The sequence below is a fragment of the Xyrauchen texanus genome, chromosome 24 (assembly GCF_025860055.1).
Source record: "Xyrauchen texanus isolate HMW12.3.18 chromosome 24, RBS_HiC_50CHRs, whole genome shotgun sequence".
NCBI classification, from domain to species: Eukaryota; Metazoa; Chordata; class Actinopteri; order Cypriniformes; family Catostomidae; genus Xyrauchen; species Xyrauchen texanus.
This window is the reverse complement of record NC_068299.1, coordinates 17,048,788-17,070,490: the sequence shown is the minus strand read 5'-3', so window position 1 is coordinate 17,070,490 and position 21,703 is coordinate 17,048,788. Positions and strand designations below refer to the sequence as shown.

Below are 21,703 nucleotides of genomic sequence, written 5' to 3'. Positions count from 1 at the left end.
GAGCATCATCCATCCAAATTATTGAATCCAACATTTTTTTTTTCTTAAATTACTGTAAAAGCACGAGATAACCGCATTGTCTTAATGCTATTTTACCAATTATTGTTTGTGTCACACTGTATAAAGGGGTCTTTGAACATGAAAAAATACAGCCGCCTCCAGGAAGTGATTCATTTGCAAAGGGATGATCTTATTTGGCAAGTCTAAAAAACCCTGCTTTACTTCATTACACAAATACCCAAATCAAGAAAAGGACCCACGTATCTTGGTCTAGCTGCACAATCAGCAGACACATCTATCATCAAAGACATGTGGGTATAAATAGCACACACTTTTCCAGATGCTCAAGACTCCATAATGTGAGACCATCTGCAGAATCTGCAGTCAGAGTAAGTCAATCAATCTGCATGGCCAAGACTGCCTAAAATCAATACAATTAACTCTCAAGTGTACACACTGCAAATAACCGCATCAATCAGATGGTGATATTTAAAAAGCTTGCTCATATATGTTAACAGATACATAGATAAAGGGCCAAGACAAGTTTAATATATGGATTACTTTTTCTGTGCCATAAAGAATTACATCATCTGGTGTGGAAAGGCATCATTTGTGGTATGACTAAACCAAAAAAGTGGTTCACGTACTGATTGCATTAATAGGTTGTGTTGATTCTGGGAGCTGGGGTACTTGAAACTACAGGCTGAAAATAGTCCTCTCTGATTATGTACAAACTTTTTTATTACTGTTGCTTGGTGTAATGTAGACAAAAAAGAACAAAAAACAAAAAAGACACCAATGTTGTATTGCTTGCTAAAAAATGCTCTCAGAATTAATACCAAAATCACATATGTCGGCTTGCACTGTATGGGTTCTATTTTCATGGCTGCGCTAGGCGCAGAGCATTACAAAACAATGAATGATGGGAGAGAATCAAAAGCATATTTCAAGCAGGTGAGACACGGGCAAGCAGGACGAGAGCCATCAGTCTCAGAGAGGCCGACAGAGAACATACAACACATACATCATCGTCCAGAGCAGCACAGGCGACAAACAGAGCAGGAGATGCATTGCAAACAGCCCATTTACACTACAAAATTCTAATGAATGAACGGTCTTCATTTATTTTGACATTGCATGACATGAAATACAATATAGGACACAGATGGTGCAATAACCAGAGAAGAACCTCAGAATTGCACTTGATCCAGCGCTTTGCACACACGTTTTCATCTACCCACTTGTGCACATAGTTAGCACATGCTTGCAAGAAAAAATAAAAACTTCATGGCCATCATATTTCGGTGCGCTAAAGGTTGAATGTTCCAAAAATAGGGCCCCATGTTTATTAACCTTTAAAAACGGTGCACTGATGGACACACTTTTGCAGATGTATACAGGTTTTGGACACATGCCAGAAACAAAATAAACCTGCTCCAGATGCTTTTCAGGTCATACCTGAAATGCAAAGGCAAACCACAAAAAAGGAAGCAGATATTTCATCACTATAATATGTTTTCTTGCTCACACAGTCAACATTTGAGATTGACAATCATATTTACAAACAGGTGTGACACCTTTTCATACAAAAGCGGGGTTGAAGAATGTCAGTATGAATGAATGAAAAACCAGAGTCAAGCTCTTTTTCTTTTCTTGCCATAGAAAAGAATAACTGTCACCAGTGACTAAAATAAATGATTTGCGGAAGATACAGATCAATTCACAACCCCTTGACCATCATTTCTTGTTGTTGTCTTCTCCCTTTTCCCTCACTGCATCCTCCCTGTGTACCCCTTTCATTTGTTTGGGACGTTTGATTAGGTTCTCTTCCAAAGGCTATGGGGCAAATATATGGCTCTGCCCCTTCAAATAGTCCCACAAAGGCTCTTTCTCTTGGGGCAAAAGAGAAACAGGAAGGGGAGGGCATGGTTGGGTCAGGGCCAGGGTTCTTACTCTATATCTGTACCTTCACCTTAGTGACAACACAATCCCAAATGGAGAGAGAAAGAGAAACAGAGACAAAGACAAAGAGGAAGAAGGTAAAGTAGAAGATGAGAAAGAGTTGACCTGGTCAGGACAAAGGCGAAAGGCACAGATACAAATGAATAGTGGAAAAAGGCAATGATGGAACAGGATTGGGTCTCATTGCCTAATAATTACAAGTTTTCTTTTGTCCGCAGAAAAGGTTTTTGCACAAAAATTCCACTGGATTCACAACAGGTGCGCACTCTCATAAACTTGTTCTTACCTTCGTTCTAATGTTGATGAATGCAGATTATTCTAAATGGGGGAATGCATGCCTGCAGTTATTAATTAGCATAATAAACACCTAAACTCCATATTAGGGTTTTCTGCACAAGCTCTACTTTACAGTTATTTATTACTCTCTACTGACATATCTCGCCTAAAATTACATATGCTAGATATTGAAATTAAATTCAAGTGTGCCATTTCTCAAAACCACATGACTGCCAATTTTATTCAGAGCCTATTCCAGATCTAGTTATAAACATAATTGTTGCTGCTCTGAAATAAGTCATACTGTAGGAACACATAATTTTTCCATTTCTAATTAATATACATTACAAACTTAACTGCCAGGAATCTGTCATTTTTGCATAAGTTGTTTCAGTTGGTTCAACGTTTCATGAGAACTTAGTTATGATTTCTTCATGGAAACATTTGCACACAGGTTTCACACATAAATATAGGTATGGTTAAAGAATGAAACTCAATGACTTAAATTAGGTGATGGTGATGGCAGAGGGATGTTGTTCGAAGAAAGAAGAATGGGACTGGGAGACAGATTACTTTTCTTTTGTCCCAGTACAGAAGTAGTGCTGTCAGCAGCATGGCTCCTCAGAGCCCAAGCTGAACAAGTATGTCCATTACAGCCCAAGTTAGCGCACAACTGTCTGGGCAGGTTAATTGGGTCCCCCTCATAATCAGCTTTTATTGGGTTAGCATCAGCATCATGTTCCACTGCAGAACTGGCCCATATTCATTAGTGGGCTATTAAATAATACCATGCAATACTCCTCTTCCCCCATTCCATTTAATACCCGCACACCCGTCTGGGGATACAAGAGTAGAACAGCGGGTAGGAGGAGATGAAGAGAGGCGGTCAATAAGTAGAGACAGCAATCAATCCAGAGTGTGAATGGACACCCTGAAGCTTCTAGACTGCCAACCTCTCAAAGAGGTAACAGCATCCGTGTGAGGTCCAAAGGTCCCAAGCTTTTCTGAGACAGGAGTAATAGAAGAAGCGGATGGCTAAATGCTCCATAATGCAGTGCAAATGGCCAAGCAGTTCAGGTCACTTGAGACTGAATAAAGCTTCGATGACTGCAGTGAGAGAAGGAGAACTGAGAGGTATGAGACCAATCACAGGCTGCGAATGGCTAAAGCTATAATTAGTTACACTCGGATATCTTATTCGCACAGTCACACTAATACAGACAGTTCTGCAGCATAGAGACATTGAAAATCAAGTTACATTTTCCATGGAAGAGCAGAGCCTGTGATGTGTTCTTGCGGTCTTCTTTTTTATATTCTGTTCTTCAGATTTGAAACAGCTTGTCAAAATTCTTCATTTTGCACATTACATGTGTGTCGGAGACACTTTGATCAAAATAATAATAAAAAAAAAATTAAAAAAAATGAAAAGGAAAAAACATGTTTCGAAAACATCAAAACAATACAAGCTTACGCTTAATATCCTAGGACATTTATTTTCCAGGGGTTCCGCTTCGCTGTTGGCTTCACACACACACACACAATCATTTAAATGGTGCGAATCAGCGGAGAGGGAGCATGACTTCACCGCACTGACTCGTGATAAGCTTTTCAATAAGACATATTTATTCCCCATCTACTGCCACAGCAGAACACACCAAACTTTCATTACTGGCACGCTGGAAACAAAAAGAAGGAAAGAGAGGGAGGGTTCGTTAAACTCTTTCAAGCTTGTTTTAGTAATTGAAGTAAGGAAAGGCTGCAATATTGCATCTCTCACGGTCATGGATAGAAACAGGCACTATTGATTTTTCTCTTCCACATCCAGATGAGAGAGGCTGCCAATCAGATGCCTCCATTTCAGGCTTAGAGTTCACATCACATTGATAAGAGTGGCAGCATACCTGTACAGGGCTTTAGACTGAAACACCATTGGGGCAAGTTGTGCCATGAAATATTGACCCTGGCCAAATCTAGTATTTTATTTAGCATTATTTCTTCCCAAGTCCAACAGCAGCATTCAAGGGTTAGTTCAGCCAAAACTAAAAAAGTTGTTGTAGTTTACTCAGCCTCATGTCATTCCAAGCACATTTTTGTGGCATTCAACTCAAGCTAACCATTCTAAACTGTTTAATGTATGTAGTAGAGCCAGCAAAATAGAACGCGACACCCATTTATTGTCCGTGTGACTAACGCGCCGCAATGGACACTTCCAGTGTAGTCAGCATCACTGTTTACAATGGGGTTCTATTATTTTTAAAGTGACGCTTGCACCTGGTGTACACAGGGTGTTAGAGTTACACAAAACAGACATCCTTTACCTAAACCAATGCCTAAACCTAACCAAGTGTCCAAAAAAAGAAAAAAGGAAAATCACATTTTCTGAAGCCACCACATAATTTCATGTCACTTCTATGACACTCGTCTCATGTGTTAGCTTGCGGTGCTTGACTGGTTTTGAACCGCTGTCTTCAGAAAGCAAAGCCAAACACTCTATGAGGTGAGCTAACTCAGAAGCTAACCCCATATGTAATAAGTGTGTAAATGTAGGTGAGTCTGTAATACAAGCATTAAAATGTATAAGTTTTCAGATGATGCCAGATGAGAGTAGAAGTGTTTCGATATCATAATACAACAGTGTGTGAGTAATAGTGTGAAAGATAAGTGTTAATAAAGTCATAATCAGCCGTTGTAGTGGTGATTTTATGAAAGTGAAAACGCAGTTGTTGTAGCGCCTATAACGTTCATTTCACCAGTAACCTGCAACAAAATGCACATAAAAGCCAGTTTGCAAAAATTTTATTATAGTAGCATTCATTATATGAGATTAGGTTGGGTTTTTTTTGTGTGTATATGTGTATACAATTCCATGATTGTTGCACAGCCTAATTATATATGAATGCATGGTTTCTAGCAAAAAAAAAAATTCTAAAATTTTTTTGGCAAGAGAATGTAACCGTTTCAGTTACATCCTCTTGCCAAAAAAAATAAAATAAAATTAAAAATTACATATAGTTTAGTTTACAGGGTTCAAAGACTTTTGAATCAATTATTTTTCCCTGTGACTTTTCTAGTGGTTAGTGATTGTTTAAATATCATTTTGGTTTAGACTGATTTTCTAATGAATTGTTCAGAACCGGTTGTGAACAAGAAGTCATTGTTGTGAACCGGTTTGACCAATTAATTTAGTATAACGAACCCAAAATGATGGTTCACTCATGAATTGGACATCACCATAGCTTGAGAGCAAGTTGTATTCTTGAAAAGCTCTACAAAAGAGCAACACTGAGCCTACAAAATATTTTAGAGCAGAGCTCTTTTCAAAAAAATTAATTAAAATAAATTAAAAAAAATAGGGCTGGAAGATGCTATTTTTAAAAACTAAAAATATCCATGACCCTGTTTATAAGATTAATATACTTAAAACACACACACACAGTTGTTGTCAATAAATCATTATCTGCTCTTGCGTTCAACTCAAAGTGACACACTCAGTCCTTCACTCCACTTTGTTCTCTCTCACCTTTTCATTCCATTTTCTTTCTTTACGGTGTCTCCTTTTCATCCAGGCCCCCTCCTCACACAAGGCAAAATGCCTTAAACTGATAACGAGTCATTTTAAATAATTTATTTGCATATAAAAGGCTCTGACAGAGTGGGTGGACAAGGACAACCTAGAATCACAGACAGACTTCTGGCAGCACCTGTGCAGCACTACAACACAACACGCCACAACATTGCTTTTTTTTTTATTATTCATTAAAATACACAATTCACCCCACAAAATATATATTTTGACATTATTTACTCAATCTCATGCTATTCCAAATCAATATAATTTTCTCTCTTCTCCAAAACAGGAGGCAACACTTTTCCATACAGTGCATAAAAAGTGCAAAGTGATTTTTAATTCCCCCAAAAAAGCACCATAGACAGATCATATCATTGATATCAAGTAGTCAACAGCACTAGTGTGCTATATTTCAAGTATTTTTAAGCCATGCTATCACTTTGTGTGAGGAACAGGCTCAAATTTAAGTCATTATACACTGATAATAATCCCCTCTGCCATGGTCTGGTCCTCACATACTACTACTGTATTACTTCAGAAGACTTCGAATATACCACTCCATTCCTATGGACTACTTTTATGGTGCTTTTTTTTTTTTTTTTTTACATTTTGGAGCTTGACATTTAAAACCATTATCCACTTTTGTTGTATGGAAAAGAGAAAGAAAATAGCATTGCAAAATAATTAGTTTTGGGAGAACTATCCCTTTAACTGCTTTTCTTTGCTTTTGATTACTTTGTGACTCCTCAGTGAGTGACCTCATCCTAGGTTTCCAGGGTTTTCCATCTGATTGGTTGTCTGTGCTTGCAGGTACATTCATAGATTTAATTAGTCTGGTCAGACGGGTGAGTAAGCATGGCAGAGCTCTGCCTGGGTAGGTGTAAGTGAAGGAAGAAATGTAATTGGACAGGGCAGTCTTGCAGACTTTGATCGAAAACCCTTTGCACTACAGCCATGTTTCACTCTCTCGTGATCTAAAGCAATCAGAGAAGGCCAAAAAGAGGCTGTTTTTTTAAATGCTTAATCTGCTCAAGCATTTTCATGAGGCTACAACCAGCACAGCAAAATAAGGCAGGCCAATCACTATTTATTGTGACTTTCTGCAGGAATGTGAGTGGTTTGATTGGCAGCTGGCCCTGTCAGCATCAACCTTTTTTGAGCACAAAACGACAGATGCAGGCCGTAACATAAATTTTGGGCCTCACTAGTCAGCACAACTGGCCACCAAATCAGCCCTTCCAACTTTGGTCATGGACCTGGAGAATATTGCAATGCCACGCACACTCAAAAATGATTGAATGTAATAGTGGATGAGTGCATGCTGATACTCACAATGGCTCCATTGACAGCACTTTTATCGTAGTACTTCTTCCTCTCGTACTTGTCTCTGATGAAGAACTCCACGGCTCTGAAACACTACTCAGGAAAACTGAAAAAAACTGATGCATTTTAATCAGATACAAGACACAAATCATTGTGAAGCTGAAGCATGTAATTTTGGTGCCACCAGCACCAAAAATATAAAAAAAAATGATTTGCGCTTTTTCCCTGATATTAATAATTGGTTGAGCAAATGTTGCCAAGTTTGGCAAACAGCAATGACCACGTTTACATGCACATAAGAAAACAGTTTATTCCAAGGTTTTTGCAGAAAGCAACATTCTACAATGTCATTGTAAACGAGAATGCCATTTTCCTTCCGCCGTTTAAGTGATTAAGAGAAAGCGATTTAACACACACCAATGTTTCTCCTGGACGAGGCTAATGCGGCCATGTAAATGCAACAACGGTGTTCTTACAGGTTCTTGAAGAGTGTACATGTGCGTGGAATAGACCAGATAATTAATGTCATAGGATGGAGCCATACATCCAATCAACAAGTCAACACAGTGGAAAGAATCAACATTTCTGGGAGTACAGTGGGAAAAGCACACAAACTCTAAAACATACCCATTTACACACAATTTAAAAATATCAGTATATGAGCTCAAGTACATTGGGTGAACCCACTATAACAGGGCAATTCCTATGCAGGTTCCTATGGAAAGTTAAGGACACAGCAAAAATGCTGGAATGTCTGGAAATAAAGCGAAGCAACAAATAATAAAATGGGAAGCCCTCCTTGATCCCATTTTTATTATTTACACAAGTGTTGCAAGGAAATAACATTGCTGGAGCAAGCAGCTTACAGACCAAGCAGTATGTATATGGGAGAAAAGAGAATGCCGCGAACACAGCGCATGTAAACAGGAATGCTGTTTTCCAGCCTAAAACAGCTTTCTTGCAATAAATGACTTTCTGGTGACGATGTAAACAAGCTTAATGTTTTGATGATGCCAGAGATCCACACTGTTTATCATTCTTTGCTAAAGCAACCTACAAATGGCTTACTTAAAGACTTGTCTACATTTTAAGCTGAGATAGGAAAAAGTAGCTTTAAACATAACAGAATCTGAAGATTAAAGATTAAAGACTAAAGATTAAACATATCTTTAATCTGAAAGAGGGACTGTAATAAAAATTAAGCAGCATATCTGATCTGCTGATGCAAACACACCCGTCAAACACTAAGCCCTCTCCTCTCATACACAAAAAACAATCCAAAAGTCAATTAGTCTGCTAAACTTTAAAACCTCTGTTTTTAAGTTGATCCAGGGCCCAGTCTGAAGCCTTGTATTTGGGTGACAAATCTCACATTGGTGAGAGCTCTTTAATTGGCATCTTGCGCTGCTAGACTGTAACCCCTGCAAAAAGGGTCAAGTCCGCTGTGTATCTGTACCTATTCCTCATCATTAAAAAACACTACAGCACCAACACTATCACACCTGGCCCAGACACACAAAGAGACAACCACATTCAAATTGGAATTGTATGTCAATGCAAGAGGGAAAAACTCTTACCATCAAAGTAAGATAGTTTTGTCAATGAATCCCACTGAACAACATCCCCTTTCTTTTTTAATCATATAGACACTCACCTAAAGGATTATTAGGAACACCATACTAATACTGTGTTTGACCCCCTTTCGCCTTCAGAACTGCCTTAATTCTTAAGATCTCGTAGAAATCGAGACTCATCAGACCAGGCAACATTTTTCCAGTCTTCAACTGTCCAATTTTGTTGAGCTCTTGCAAATTGTAGCCTCTTTTTCCTATTTGTAGTGGAGATGAGTGGTACCCGGTGGGGTCTTCTGCTGTTGTAGCCCATCCGCCTCAAGGTTGTGCGTGTTGTGGCTTCACAAATGCTTTGCTGCATACCTCGGTTGTAACGAGTGGTTATTTCAGTCAAAGTTGCTCTTCTATCAGCTTGAATCAGTCGGCCCATTCTCCTCTGACCTCTAGCATCAACAAGGCATTATCGCCCACAGGACTGCCGCATACTGGATGTTTTTCCCTTTTCACACCATTCTTTGTAAACCCTAGAAATGGTTGTGCGTGAAAATCCCAGTAACTGAGCAGATTGTGAAATACTCAGACCAGCCCGTCTGGCACCAACAACCATGCCACGCTCAAAATTGCTTAAATCACCTTTTTTTCCCATTCTGACATTCAGTTTGGAGTTCAGGAGGTTGTCTTGACCAGGACCACACCCCTAAATGCACTGAAGCAACTGCCATGTGATTGGTTGATTAGATAATTGCATTAATGAGAAATTGAACAGGTGTTCCTAATAATCCTTAGGTGAGTGTGTATATGTATATATATATATATATATATATATATATATATATATATATATATATATATATATATATATATATACAGTAAATATTAAGTAAAATGTATTATAAATTGCATTTCATTATAAAACATGAATTAAGTATAAATTAATAATTATAACTTGTATATATATTTATATTACATGGTTATTGTGGTTTTATGTACGTGCCGCTGTGAACTTGAAATCTCAGTATTGTATGTTAATCAATAATTAATCAACACCATGTTATTTCCATGCAATATTCGGATGGATGGTTCACATGATGTTGGACAACAGTAGAGCACGCTTTGATCATTCGTTTAGCTCTTTCCCCGCATATTTTTGAGTCTACTTTCTTCTCTGAATTTTTCTGTCTGCATGGAAGCAACAAAAGCGTGTGGCTGTGTATGCACAGCTTACAGGAGAACATTTTTTCCGAACCTCTCTTCCCACTTACCACCTCTCTTCTCTTCTCATGATCTTACTAATGGAGGAGTTGGGTGTGTTAATGTGAATGTCAGATCGGTGAGAAAAGAGGAAATGCTTTAAAAAGTACTCTTTCTTCTGTTTGAAATAAATTGGCTCATTGTGTATGGCTGAGATACCTTCTTTTGATGTGGCTGCTCATAATTTCTCTTTTTCTCATAAAGTTCAATTGGTTTCTTTTTAACAGTTTAACTTTCTTTCATGCAGTTCACTGTGACTCAGGCAGATTTGTGTGTTGTTTCCCCCATTGTTCACCATTCTACTACAAACCCCTGCCTCCCGCAATCCATTTCTGCTCCCTGCCTCCCGCAATCCATTTCTGCTCCCTTCTTGATGCTCACGTGTCCGTCTCGTCCATTTTTATCTCCAACTCTGGGGTAGGTACTTTAGGGATTGTGGGAAGAACTGCAGCCTGTGATTGGCCTAAAACCTGCACTGAGTAAGGAGAGGAGTTCCACAGCCGCCATAGTAAACAAACTAGGATTGTGCTCATTTTACAATTCCCTTAACAGACATAATATATAACAAACAAACTATCCAAAAGGTGAGAGAGTGAGTGAGTGAGACCCCCACACTAGAGCACAAAAGATCCACATTTTGAAAGCACACCTGTGATACAGCAAATTCCATCAAAGCAGGTTTGTAGAGGAAGCTCACCGCCGCAGTCCAGATTAATCAATTTTGACGGTTAAGAAAATTGTAACTCATTGGTCAGCATACAAATGAAGCCATTTCCATAGCCACACCAAATGTAGGAGTGCTGATAACAGGCAGTAGATACCAGAGAATTTCAATTAGGGTTTCTGAAAGAGTCAATGAGGAGAATATGGAATTGTCCCGACTGCCACACACACCCAATTAGACTGATGGTGTGAAATAGAATGGAAGAGGATACCAGTGGCAAGAGGAATGAAGTAGAGGATGAAAAGGGAGAGAAGAAAGTAGGTGTAGCTTGAGTTTCTCTTAGGTCTCATTAGGTCCCATTCAGTTCTGCGCTATGTGAAGGTGCTGAAAACAGCAGTGTTGCCACTGAATCACATATCTGGAGCTAGAGGTGTGAATTCACACAAAAAAAGTTTGTCAGACTTGCAAACTTCCACATTCGCCAAAGTCTACAGTATTTTCCAAAAGGCAGTTTGTGATAGAATTGATAACGCCAAATGAAATAAAATGTTTAAATAAAATTATAATTGTTAAATGCTAATTAAAAGCAAATGAGTACAACCAAAATAATGCTTTAATCCAATAGTATCCTTACAAAAACAATTGTGTGGCATTATCATGATACAGGACCAAAAATCAATGGTAGCTTCATGTGTAAACAACCATGACAGTACATTTTTTTAAATGTATATAAAAATGTAAGTCATTAAATTGTTATTAATATAATATTAATTGAAAGCAGTATTACTCTCATTACTTAAAAACAGCTTATACTCTTCTGGGAGGGCTTTCAAATGCACTTTATTTAGTAACATGGCTACCGTGATGTGCTCCCATTTAGAAACTGGAGCTTTAGCGAGGTCAGGCTCTGACTATGTTTACATGGATACCGTAAAGCTGTTAATTGTGAGAAAGCAGCTTAAGGCTCAAATTCAGTGTATGGGTTTACATGAGCTGTGTCCGTGGCTTTCACTTTACTCCCATAATCATGAGGCTTAATCAGTAAGCAGCTTCCTCCACGGCAACGTAATGTTCCAGTGATGCTTGTGTAAATAACAAACATGGGATCAGAGGAAGACTTTTTTATTCTCTTTTTGTTTGTTTTCTTTCCATATATTCCAGAATTGTTGCTGTATTGGTTTCCTTCACTTTCTATAGCGACCTTAGTGGGGTTTCCCTCTTATAAAATTCCAAGATTTTCCCAATGTAAGGGTGCATATACACGAACATGAGGGACAGTCAGTATTTTACATTGGTGTGTATAAATGGGTATAGTTTATAGCTAGTGTGATTTTCCCATTGTACTTCCAAAAATGTTTTATTCTTTCCACTGGGTTGACATTTACGGTGCTTCTTAATTGGAAGGCTGCAGACTAGTTAGGCTGTGTGCTTCCTATGCCAGTTCTTCTGAGGCTGTAGTCTAAGCTTCTCTTCAGCATTCAGCACTCCTAAAAAAAAAAAACCTGTTAAAACGCAACCTATACGTTTACATGACCACAATGAGCCACATTCTTCAGGAGAAAACTAGGTGTGTTAAATCGCTTTCTCTTTAAACAGCGTGAGTTAATCAACGATCTTGTTTACATTACGTTTCAGAATGCAGTTATCTGCAAAACCCCTGGAATAAACCTTTTTTTAAGTGCATGTAAAAGTGGTCACTGATGTTGAGCGATTGGGCCTGGCTCACACTTGCCGTTCCAGTTTACCCCAAATATGTTCAATGGGGTTCAGATCTGGGCTTTGTTCTTCCACACCAAACTCGGCGACTAAATTTCTTTACGGACCTCACTTTATTCTCAGGGTGTGTTCATCCTGGAATAGAAAAGGACCCACCATCATACCTTAGCCACAAAGTTGGAAGAACACAATGCCCTAGATTACCACTGTATGCAGTAGAATTATGATTTGACTTCACTTGAATTAATGGAGCAAACAAACTTATAAATAGAATGGGTCGTCTACATTCTTATGGCCATATAGTGTATTTAGGCTGCTCATATGGGAAAATCAGACATGAATCTGACCAGCGTTGTATTTTCCGATTACATTCTCCATAATAATTTACTGTCAACTCTAGACTCTGTCAATATACATGTTCCATAACCCTAAAAAATGCTTTATGGCACTGTATAACTTTTGGCCCTCTAGCGGTTAAAAAAATTAAACGGAAGAACGCTGTTTTGGCTGTGCTTTGGCTCTGCTCCTCTGCAAAGATGAATGTAGTCTGAGGCATCTGTATCCACATGGATACAGGACATCTTAGAGCGAATGGACAAATACAGTTGAAGTCAGAAGTTTACACAGACATAGGATGAAGTCATTAAAACAAATGTTTAACCACTCAACAGGTTTCATATTAGCAAACTATAGTTTTGGCAAGTCGTTTAGGACATCTACTTTGTGCACGAAACAATACATTTTTCCAACAATTGTTTACAGACAGATTTTTTAACTTTTAATTGACTATAATCACAATTCCAGTGGGTCAGAAGTTTACATACACCAAGTTAACTGTGCATTTAAGCAGCTTCGAAAATTCCAGAAAATGAAGTCAATTAGCCAATTATCTTCTGATAGGAGGTGTAGTGAACTGGAGGTGTACCTGTGAATGCATTTTAAGGACTACTTTCAAACTCAGTGCCTCTTTGCTTGACATCATGGGAAAATCAAAGGAAATCAGCCAAGAACTCAGAAAAAAAATTGGTGGACCTCCACAAGTCTTGTTCATCCTTGGGAGCAATTTTCAAATGCCTGAAGGTACCACGTTCATCTGTACAAACGATAGTATTCAAGTATAAACACCATGGGACCACACAGCCATAATACCGCCCAGGAAGGAGACGCATTCTGTCTCCTAGAGATGAACATAGTATGGTACAAAGTGCAAATAAATCCCAGAACAACAGCAAAGGATCTTGTGAAGATGCTGGAGGAAACCAGTAGACAAGTATCTACATCAACATTAAAACGAGTCCTATATCGACATAACCTGAAATGCTGCTCAGCAAGGAAGAATCCACAGATCCAAAACCACCATAAAAAGCCAGACTACAGTTTGCAAGTGCACATGGGGACAAAGATCTGACTTTTTGGAGAAATGTCCTCTGGTCTAATGAAACAAAAATGGAACTGTTTGGCCATAATGATCATCATTATGTTTGGAGGAAAAAGGATGAGGCTTGCAAGCCGAAGAACTCCATCCCAACTGCGAAGCATGGGGGTGTGGGGGTGCTTTGCAGGAGGGACTGGTGCACTTCACAAAATAGATGGCATCAAGAGGAAGGAAAATTGTGTGTATATATTAAAGCCACATCTCAAGACGTCAGCTAGGAAGTTAAAGTTTGGTCAAAAATACATAAACAATGACCCCACGCATACCTCCAAAGTTGGGGCAAAATGGCTTAAGGACAACAAAGTCAAGGTACTGGAGTGGCCAATACAAATCTCTGACCTCAATCCGAACATCTGTGGGCAGAACTGAAAAAGCATGTGCGAGCAAGGAGGCCTACAATCCTGACTCTTTTACACCAGTTCTGTCTGGAGGAATGGGCCAAAATTCCAGCAACTTATTGCGAGAAAATTGTGCAAGGCTAACTAAAATGTTTGATCCAAGTTAAACAATTTAAATTGGCAATGCTACCAAATACTAGTAGGTAAGTGCCATATCTTATGCTGTTGTTTTGCCTAATTGGAAACATTGATGTTTTGAAATACATTTTATTACAAAAGTTAGGCAAAGTGTTAACATTAGACATAACGATTGCTAATCTTATAAAGTCAAACGTTGTTACGTTTTTATAACTACAGGATATTCTGTCCAAATGGACCACGGTAGTAACTAATTATAAATTGTCATTGTTACCAACCAATGGTCAACATTTCAAGACTCATATGTCCTTGGCAAGCCAAGGATTAAAGGATTTAATGATATAAATGATTACTGTTATAAAGAAAAATACACACATGTGCTAGTAAGTGAAAAGTTCTGCACCGATTACAGTATAATTATTGTATTTCACTACACATACATAGACGTGTGTGTGTGTGATTACACAATTATACGTAAAATAGGGCTGCACAATTAATCGAAATAAAATTCAAACCACGATATGACCTTGTGTGATTATTAAATTGCAAAAGGCTGTGATTTAATTAATTAAATATTCCGCTCTCATCAAAGTTTATTTGCGCTGCTCTGTCCAGTCTACATTAAGTTAGAGCATTGGTACAGTGTTTTCAGAGTGCTCTGAGATCAGTTCCGTTTGCTAACATGCGCTAAACTCTTTATTTAAACTAAACTGGCGCATCCTGCATGAAGCATTTTTTATTATTATCTGCAGTAGCAGCATCTCAGTCTCCGCAGGCACAGGTATCATAACAATAACGCAGAATACAAGATGGGGTATAATTCAATCATCTTTATTAAATGCTTGCTGAGCAAACAGCATTAACAGTAACACCTGTAGAGTCCAGAAACTTCTCTTCATCCAGTCCCCTGTCATTTGTTTACCTCACGAGAGAGTGTGTCGCACTTATTACACTCCCCACGGAATATTTAAAAGGAAGGAACGTACATTTAATAAATCTATATAAAAAATGTAGTTACTATAATATAATAAATTGCTAAATTATATATAATAAAATAATTAATAAAAATAATTATATTAAATGATGACAAACTAACCAAAATTGTCACTTTAAATTTAATTACACCAATGGGTTATCAGTTCAACTTCAGTTTGACATTAAGCCTCATTCTATAGGACTATCTTATATATAGTAAAGAATAATTTGTATAAGCCAAATAGTTTTTAAAGGCCTAGAATAAAGAGTAACATTTATATTTATAAATTATATTTTGTGTTTCTTGCATTATTCAATCAACCAACATTTTTGCCAGCAAAAACTTGGCAACAACTATGGCTTTACCAACAGGGTAATTCAGTTAACAGTGGCATGAGCAGAAAGCTTACATATAATTAGTTTTGACATAGCTGCTGATAAAAAGTTAAATGATCAGCATCGATTGATGAGATGAAAAGAAAATTGGTGATCGGTATCAGATATTAAAATCCTGATTGGATCATCCCTAATATTCAAGTTGACTGTTTCAAAATGATGATGATTAGTGGGCTGTTTTTGTCCATCACAAAATGGACAAAAACAGGTACACGGTGGATAGTAACAATTGAATATGAAGAAGACTTTTTTTTAACTGTTTATATATTTATTTGTTTGTGGGTGAACTGAAAAAAGGTCTCAGTTTGGTTCTTTTTAAGAGGGCTCAAGTGTGAAAACCCCAGCAGCCTTTTTGCAGATGAACATGTGGAAAACATTACCATCATAATCGCAGTTCAAATTGCAATATTTTTCTAAATAATCGTAATATTACTTTTTGTCCAAATTGTGCAGCCCTAACATAAACCATATAAAATATATATATATATATATATATATATATATATATATATATATATATTTTACCTGTTGAGTAAAAAAAAAAAACAAAGCAACCTTTCAGATCTCGGAGTTGTTGCCACCTCTGAAAAGCCAAGCCGATGTTGATTCAAGTTTTATTAAAAGATCTGTTTGGGGTTTCTTTGTTTTTACAACCGGAGGTTCCCCAGAGGTTTGCCTTTTTGAATGATCCATGGTCAATTTTTCTTGTTCAACAAACGTTCAGCGTCAGCTACTCCCTCACCATACACATGCTACAGTAGCCGGAGCATATTGTCTCTGTGTACAGATATGACGTCAACACACACAGGCAAATGACGCATTTAAGCAATTACCAGCTAAATCCGTCTTGACAGCTCTAAAATATACATTATTATAATAGGTTTATCAAAGTGTATTTGGGTAAAGACATGGTTTGTAAGATGGATTGTTGTTGCACTCTCTCTCATTAATAACATTTTGTTACAAAAAAAAATAGAAAAAAAAAAGAAAAAAAAATTACATAGTGTAGCTTTAATAACACACAAACACACAGATACAAGGATACTGGTCGGTTTGTGGTCGTCTGAAATTTTCTGGGAGATGAGCTTCGTACAGTTGTCTTGCCTTGGTGTTGCCCATGCTTTGCACACTCTAAACAGAGAAAAGAAGAGAAAGAGGTAAATAGGAAAACAAGATCACAAAACATCTAGCAAAATTTAGCGGCCCGCAGCAATAAGCAGGGTCGCAGCTGAACAGACAGAGTAAAAATTAAAAATGCACTGATGTAACCACACTGACATCTAGATTCTTCTTTCAAAGCTTTAACCCTCTGCGCGTCCTGCTGGATATTTTCTTCATTACAGCAGAAACAACTTAAAATTCTCCGTCAATTTTGGGTATACAGATAAGTGTAAGACATCATTAGAAACTATAAAGGTCTACTTTTATTTGTGTACACTCACAATAACAACAAAACCTTGTGCTTTTGTAAAATAAAGAAAATAAAAAGGGTGAGCTTTCTGCAGTCTCTGTGTTCACAAGCATATTTCAGAAACACATCACAAAAATGAACTGCGCTGCGAATACTTATCACACAAACATGAAACATATCTAAAGAAAGCTTAAGATTTCTACTTTTAAATAAAACAATTCAAATTTAAAACAAATATTCTCCTGCAATGTAATCTGTATAAAACAAAGCGATGTACAGTTTTTACCAGTCCATCTCATTATCTGTAATGTGATCACACCCACCAGCAGATCGTGCCATTCATACACTAATGTCCTGAACGATCAACGCAAACATACACGCCCCCGACTCTGAGGTTTAGAGTAAACACAACACAACTCAACTTTTCTGTGTGTTTGTAACGATACACAGGCGACTGTGAGGTTTGATTTAAACACATTTATTTCATTTTTCTGCGCGTTTGCAACGATACACAGACCAGAAAGCTCCAGGATAGTATAGAAGAGTTAACATTTTCCTCAGAAGAAGAGTGGGACTCCGATGAACATTTGTATTTTGAAGAGAGACTTGATCCAGCCGAGGATACAATTTCAGATGAGTAAGTCATTTAGTTTTCATTAGTTGACATGCTATTTTATATAAACATGTACATATTTTACTAGTGGGACTGTTTCCAGACAGGATTTAGAGTATTGACATTTGAAATATGTCCTAATAAGCAAGATTTAGTTACATTTAAATGCTGTTTCCGCTATAGCAGGTATTTAAATTGTATGCTGTATAATATAAATATGATATGTAATATGATATAAAATTATATGAATGTTTAGATTATATTTTAAATAGCGTTTATGCTGCCTCATTATCATCTACAAAGCTTGTGCTTGCAAATATGTGTTCAGGTGTAAATGAGTAAAATGCACTTTAAATATGCCCATATTAGAAAATAAGCATCTTATAATGATTTCTGAATGATCATGTGACACTGAAGACTGCAGTAATGATTCTGAAAATTCAGCTTTGATCCCAAATTGCATGTTACAATATATTCAAATAGAAAACTGTTTATTTATGTAAAGAAAATATATAGTCAGATTACTTCTTTTAAATTAAAACTTGATTTGGATCATTAAGTCTCCTCACATTCATTCTCTATCCCTCATTGATAGGCCCAGGGGAGGGGTCTTTGTCTCTCAGTGAATATTCATGATCATTCACGCCTCCTCGCATATTACCTTTCAACACTAAAATTGTCTTACTAAAGTTCAATTACTATATTGTTTTGTATGAATGAGTGATCAGGATGGTTTTCACATCATTTTGTAGCAGAAACTCTAGGCTACAAGATCCAGTTCTCAAAAGTATTGTGGACAAATGTTTAGTATCTGTTATAGGACCTCATTTCAGTGACTTAAAATTCAAGTTTTTTCAAAAACCATACATAAACGTTATTTTCTCAAAAATACAAACCTGTACATACATGTTGCTCATATATTATTGTAGCCCAGTTTGTGCTGAATACAGGGTTATCAGACGTTGCCATTAATATGTTTTTAAGCAACTGAAAAAAGCACAAATGTCAACGCATGTCAAAACTTATCCAGGGCCCAAAATACCCTCAGACCCCAGAGGGTTAAGAAACCTAATAATGCTATATAACTATACATGATAAAGCATATCATGTACATAAAAGTAAACCATATATAGTTCAGGACTTCTTTAAGTAAATAAGCAAGCACCTCAGTAACCCCAAGTGCATTTGCTGCCCTCTAAATTGTAAGTTAATCACACAGGTATATGTCCCAAACATGTTGTTAGACACTAGCTAGAGGCTAGTAAATTTTCAGATTTTACTCTCCACCGACTGAGTGGTGTAGTGGTGAAGAAGATCCTTTTACTGAATATGAAGCTGGCGATTAAGTAGCTGGATTCAGCCTTGTCTTTTATTGTTTAAGATTGTGCACTCTGAAGGAAATTCTCGCTTTGGTGCCATCGAGTCCGATTTTATGCAGGTAGGCACAATGTAGCTTCTCGTTTCCACTCAGAGAACCAGGGTTGCGTTTCATGAAACTCAGGCATTAGCTTTCTTAGGAACTTGAGCTGGAGTCAAACCCTCATCCAGATTATAAAATCTAATAAATTTATGTGGAGAGGACCACCCTGCCGCCATACAAAGGTCTTCTAAGGACGCACCTCTTGCAAAAGCCTATGAGGATGCAATGCTCATCATAGAATGGGCTCGAAAACGCAAAGTCGAAGGTAAAGTGCGCTTTGTTAGCACTTGAAATTGCATCAGTAAGCGACAGTCTTTGCTTGGACACTGAAACCCCCCTATTAAGGTCACCAAAGAACACAAACAAATGCTCTGACTTACACCACTGGCTAGTACGGTCAAAATAGACTCGCAGCACCTGAACAGGGCAATGGATATGCAATCTTTCATACTTCTCCGACTCAAATGGGGGAGGTTAGAAAGCCTGAAAATTAAAAGTCTACAAGTGAAATGATTTAAAAACAACTTTAGGTAAATAGCCCAAATGTGGTCTTAACAACAGTCTTAAACACCCTGGCCCAAAATAAGGGATTGATCGACAGGGCATGCTATTAACCAACCCTTTAAATTATGTTTAATGCTATTATCAAGGCCATTTTAAGAGCATATCAGCGATTGTTGCAAAAGGCTCAAACGGAGCACCCGAGAGCACCTCTAAAACAACAGATAAATCCCATAACGGAACGCGGACAGGACAAGAAGGCCTGCATATCTCATACACAAAACGAGAGACAAGAGAATGTCTACCGACTGAGATTGCATTGATAAGCGCATCCTCAGCCACTATAGACTTAAAGCATTGGGCAACCCCGGCCCAAAATCGCCCTTGCAAAAAATTCAGCACTGTACCGACAGGGCAGCGAACTAGATTTTCACCTTGTGGCGTACACCAAGGAGAAAAATACACCACTTGAACGTATAAAGTTTTCAAGTTGATGGAGCTCTAGAGTTCAGAATGCCATCAACCACAGCGGGGGATAACAGTTCATTCAAAAGAGCGCCCTATTGAGGGGCCATACCCATAACTTCCACATGTCTAGCGGGGGTGCCAAATGCTGCCCCAAGCCTGAGACAGCATGTCTGTTCTGACTGGAATCTCCCAAGGCATTTCCTCCAGGAGAGAGACCAGAGTCAAAAACCATACTTGAGATGGCCAAAACGGCGCCACTAACAGAAGCCAAACCCGTTGGAGGAGGTGTCTGTCGTTATAACTTTGTGGTGACACGCCTGTCCCAACGGTACGCCAGACATCAAAAGGAGTGTCTGTTTCCATAGTAAAAGAGTTCGTTAGCACCCACACGTCTCTTTGAAAAGACGGAAGGCATGCATCAATGGTTGAAGTCCCTTTGTGGAGTTTATTCAGCACTAAAAAGGTCTTTCATGCAAAATGTCCAAGGGAATGACAGCGGAATCCACCATCATGAGCCCCAAAAACCTGTAATATTAACAAACATCGCTAGACACTGGCGAAACGAGAGAACACAAACTGGCGACAGATGCACCTATATTGGTCATGTATCCAGCTCCCCCCTAGAAACTGAGTCTGTTGCCCTGGCAACAGGGCACTCTTGTCTAGGTTAAACACAGCCCTAGATCAAATGGCTGAGAACGGCATCCCGATGTTGGACAGCCAGAGTCTCAGAGTGGGCAAACACCAACAAATCACAGAGATAATACAAAACGCGGATGCCTTGAATCCATAAGGGCATCAAAGCTGCATCCATGCCTTTTGTGAAAGTGCATGGTGCCAGTGCAACGGAAGAATGCAAAATGTATATGCTCGCCCCCAAAACAGCCTATCCTTTGGCGCAATCTGAATATGGAAATAAACATCCTTTAAACCTATAGTCACAAACCAGTCCCCCGGCTGCACTTGTTTCTGCTTGAGCATTCAGAATTTACATTTAATTACAGCAAAATTCAAACATCTCAATAATCCAGAATGGGACAAAAGCAGCTGTCTTTTTTAAGGAAAAGAAAATAACGGCTGTAAAAGCCACATTCTCTGAGAATGGGGATTCTCCTCAATTGCCTCTTTCTAAGAGAGAGTGAATTTCCCGAATCAAAAACAGGGCTTCCCGAAAAAAAACGTCTGTCGGAACAACCCCATTGAACACCAGCAAAGCCTGTCTGAATTGAATTACATAACCATGCTTTATCGTTCAAAGTACCCAGTTCAAAATGCCCTACAGCTGCTGCCAAGCCGACAGACAGGTTAATGCATGGCTCTTGCCTGCAGCGTGACATCTAACCAATTGATGGCATGCTTGGCTTACATTTGGCGACTGCCCCAGAAACAGCGACACAGCGGAGGGCTAGTTCAATACTGTGGCTAGTTTGACAATGTTTTTGCCTTTATTGTATTTAGGCATAAATTATAGATGCCCTAAAATGTATCTACAGCAGGGATTATGGCAGAATATATATCCATGGTATTTGAATGGGGAACATTGTATGAACATTGTATGAGAAAACTGGTTCGCCACAATGACCCCGGCATTCTTTATGGGGAGAAAACTGGTTTATTTTCACTGCATGTTTTGTGTACACTTGTGCTTGATGAACGTCAAATTCTGTTTTACATATC

At 38.2% G+C, this 21,703-nt stretch overlaps 1 protein-coding gene across 4 annotated transcripts in view; it reads right to left on the bottom strand.

Annotated features, from left to right (window-relative positions):
- The window catches only part of LOC127617645 (stromal membrane-associated protein 1-like), a 142,587-nt gene that overhangs the window by 80,507 nt on the left and 40,377 nt on the right, over window positions 1-21,703 (bottom strand). For all 4 annotated transcript variants that reach the window (XM_052089661.1, XM_052089660.1, XM_052089663.1 and 1 more), the window contains exons 3-4: window positions 16,659-16,744; window positions 7,139-7,214 (exon numbers count right to left, since the gene is read on the bottom strand). In XM_052089661.1, the coding sequence (XP_051945621.1) occupies window positions 7,139-7,214; window positions 16,659-16,744 (162 nt within the window). The remainder of the gene's footprint in view (window positions 1-7,138; window positions 7,215-16,658; window positions 16,745-21,703) is intronic.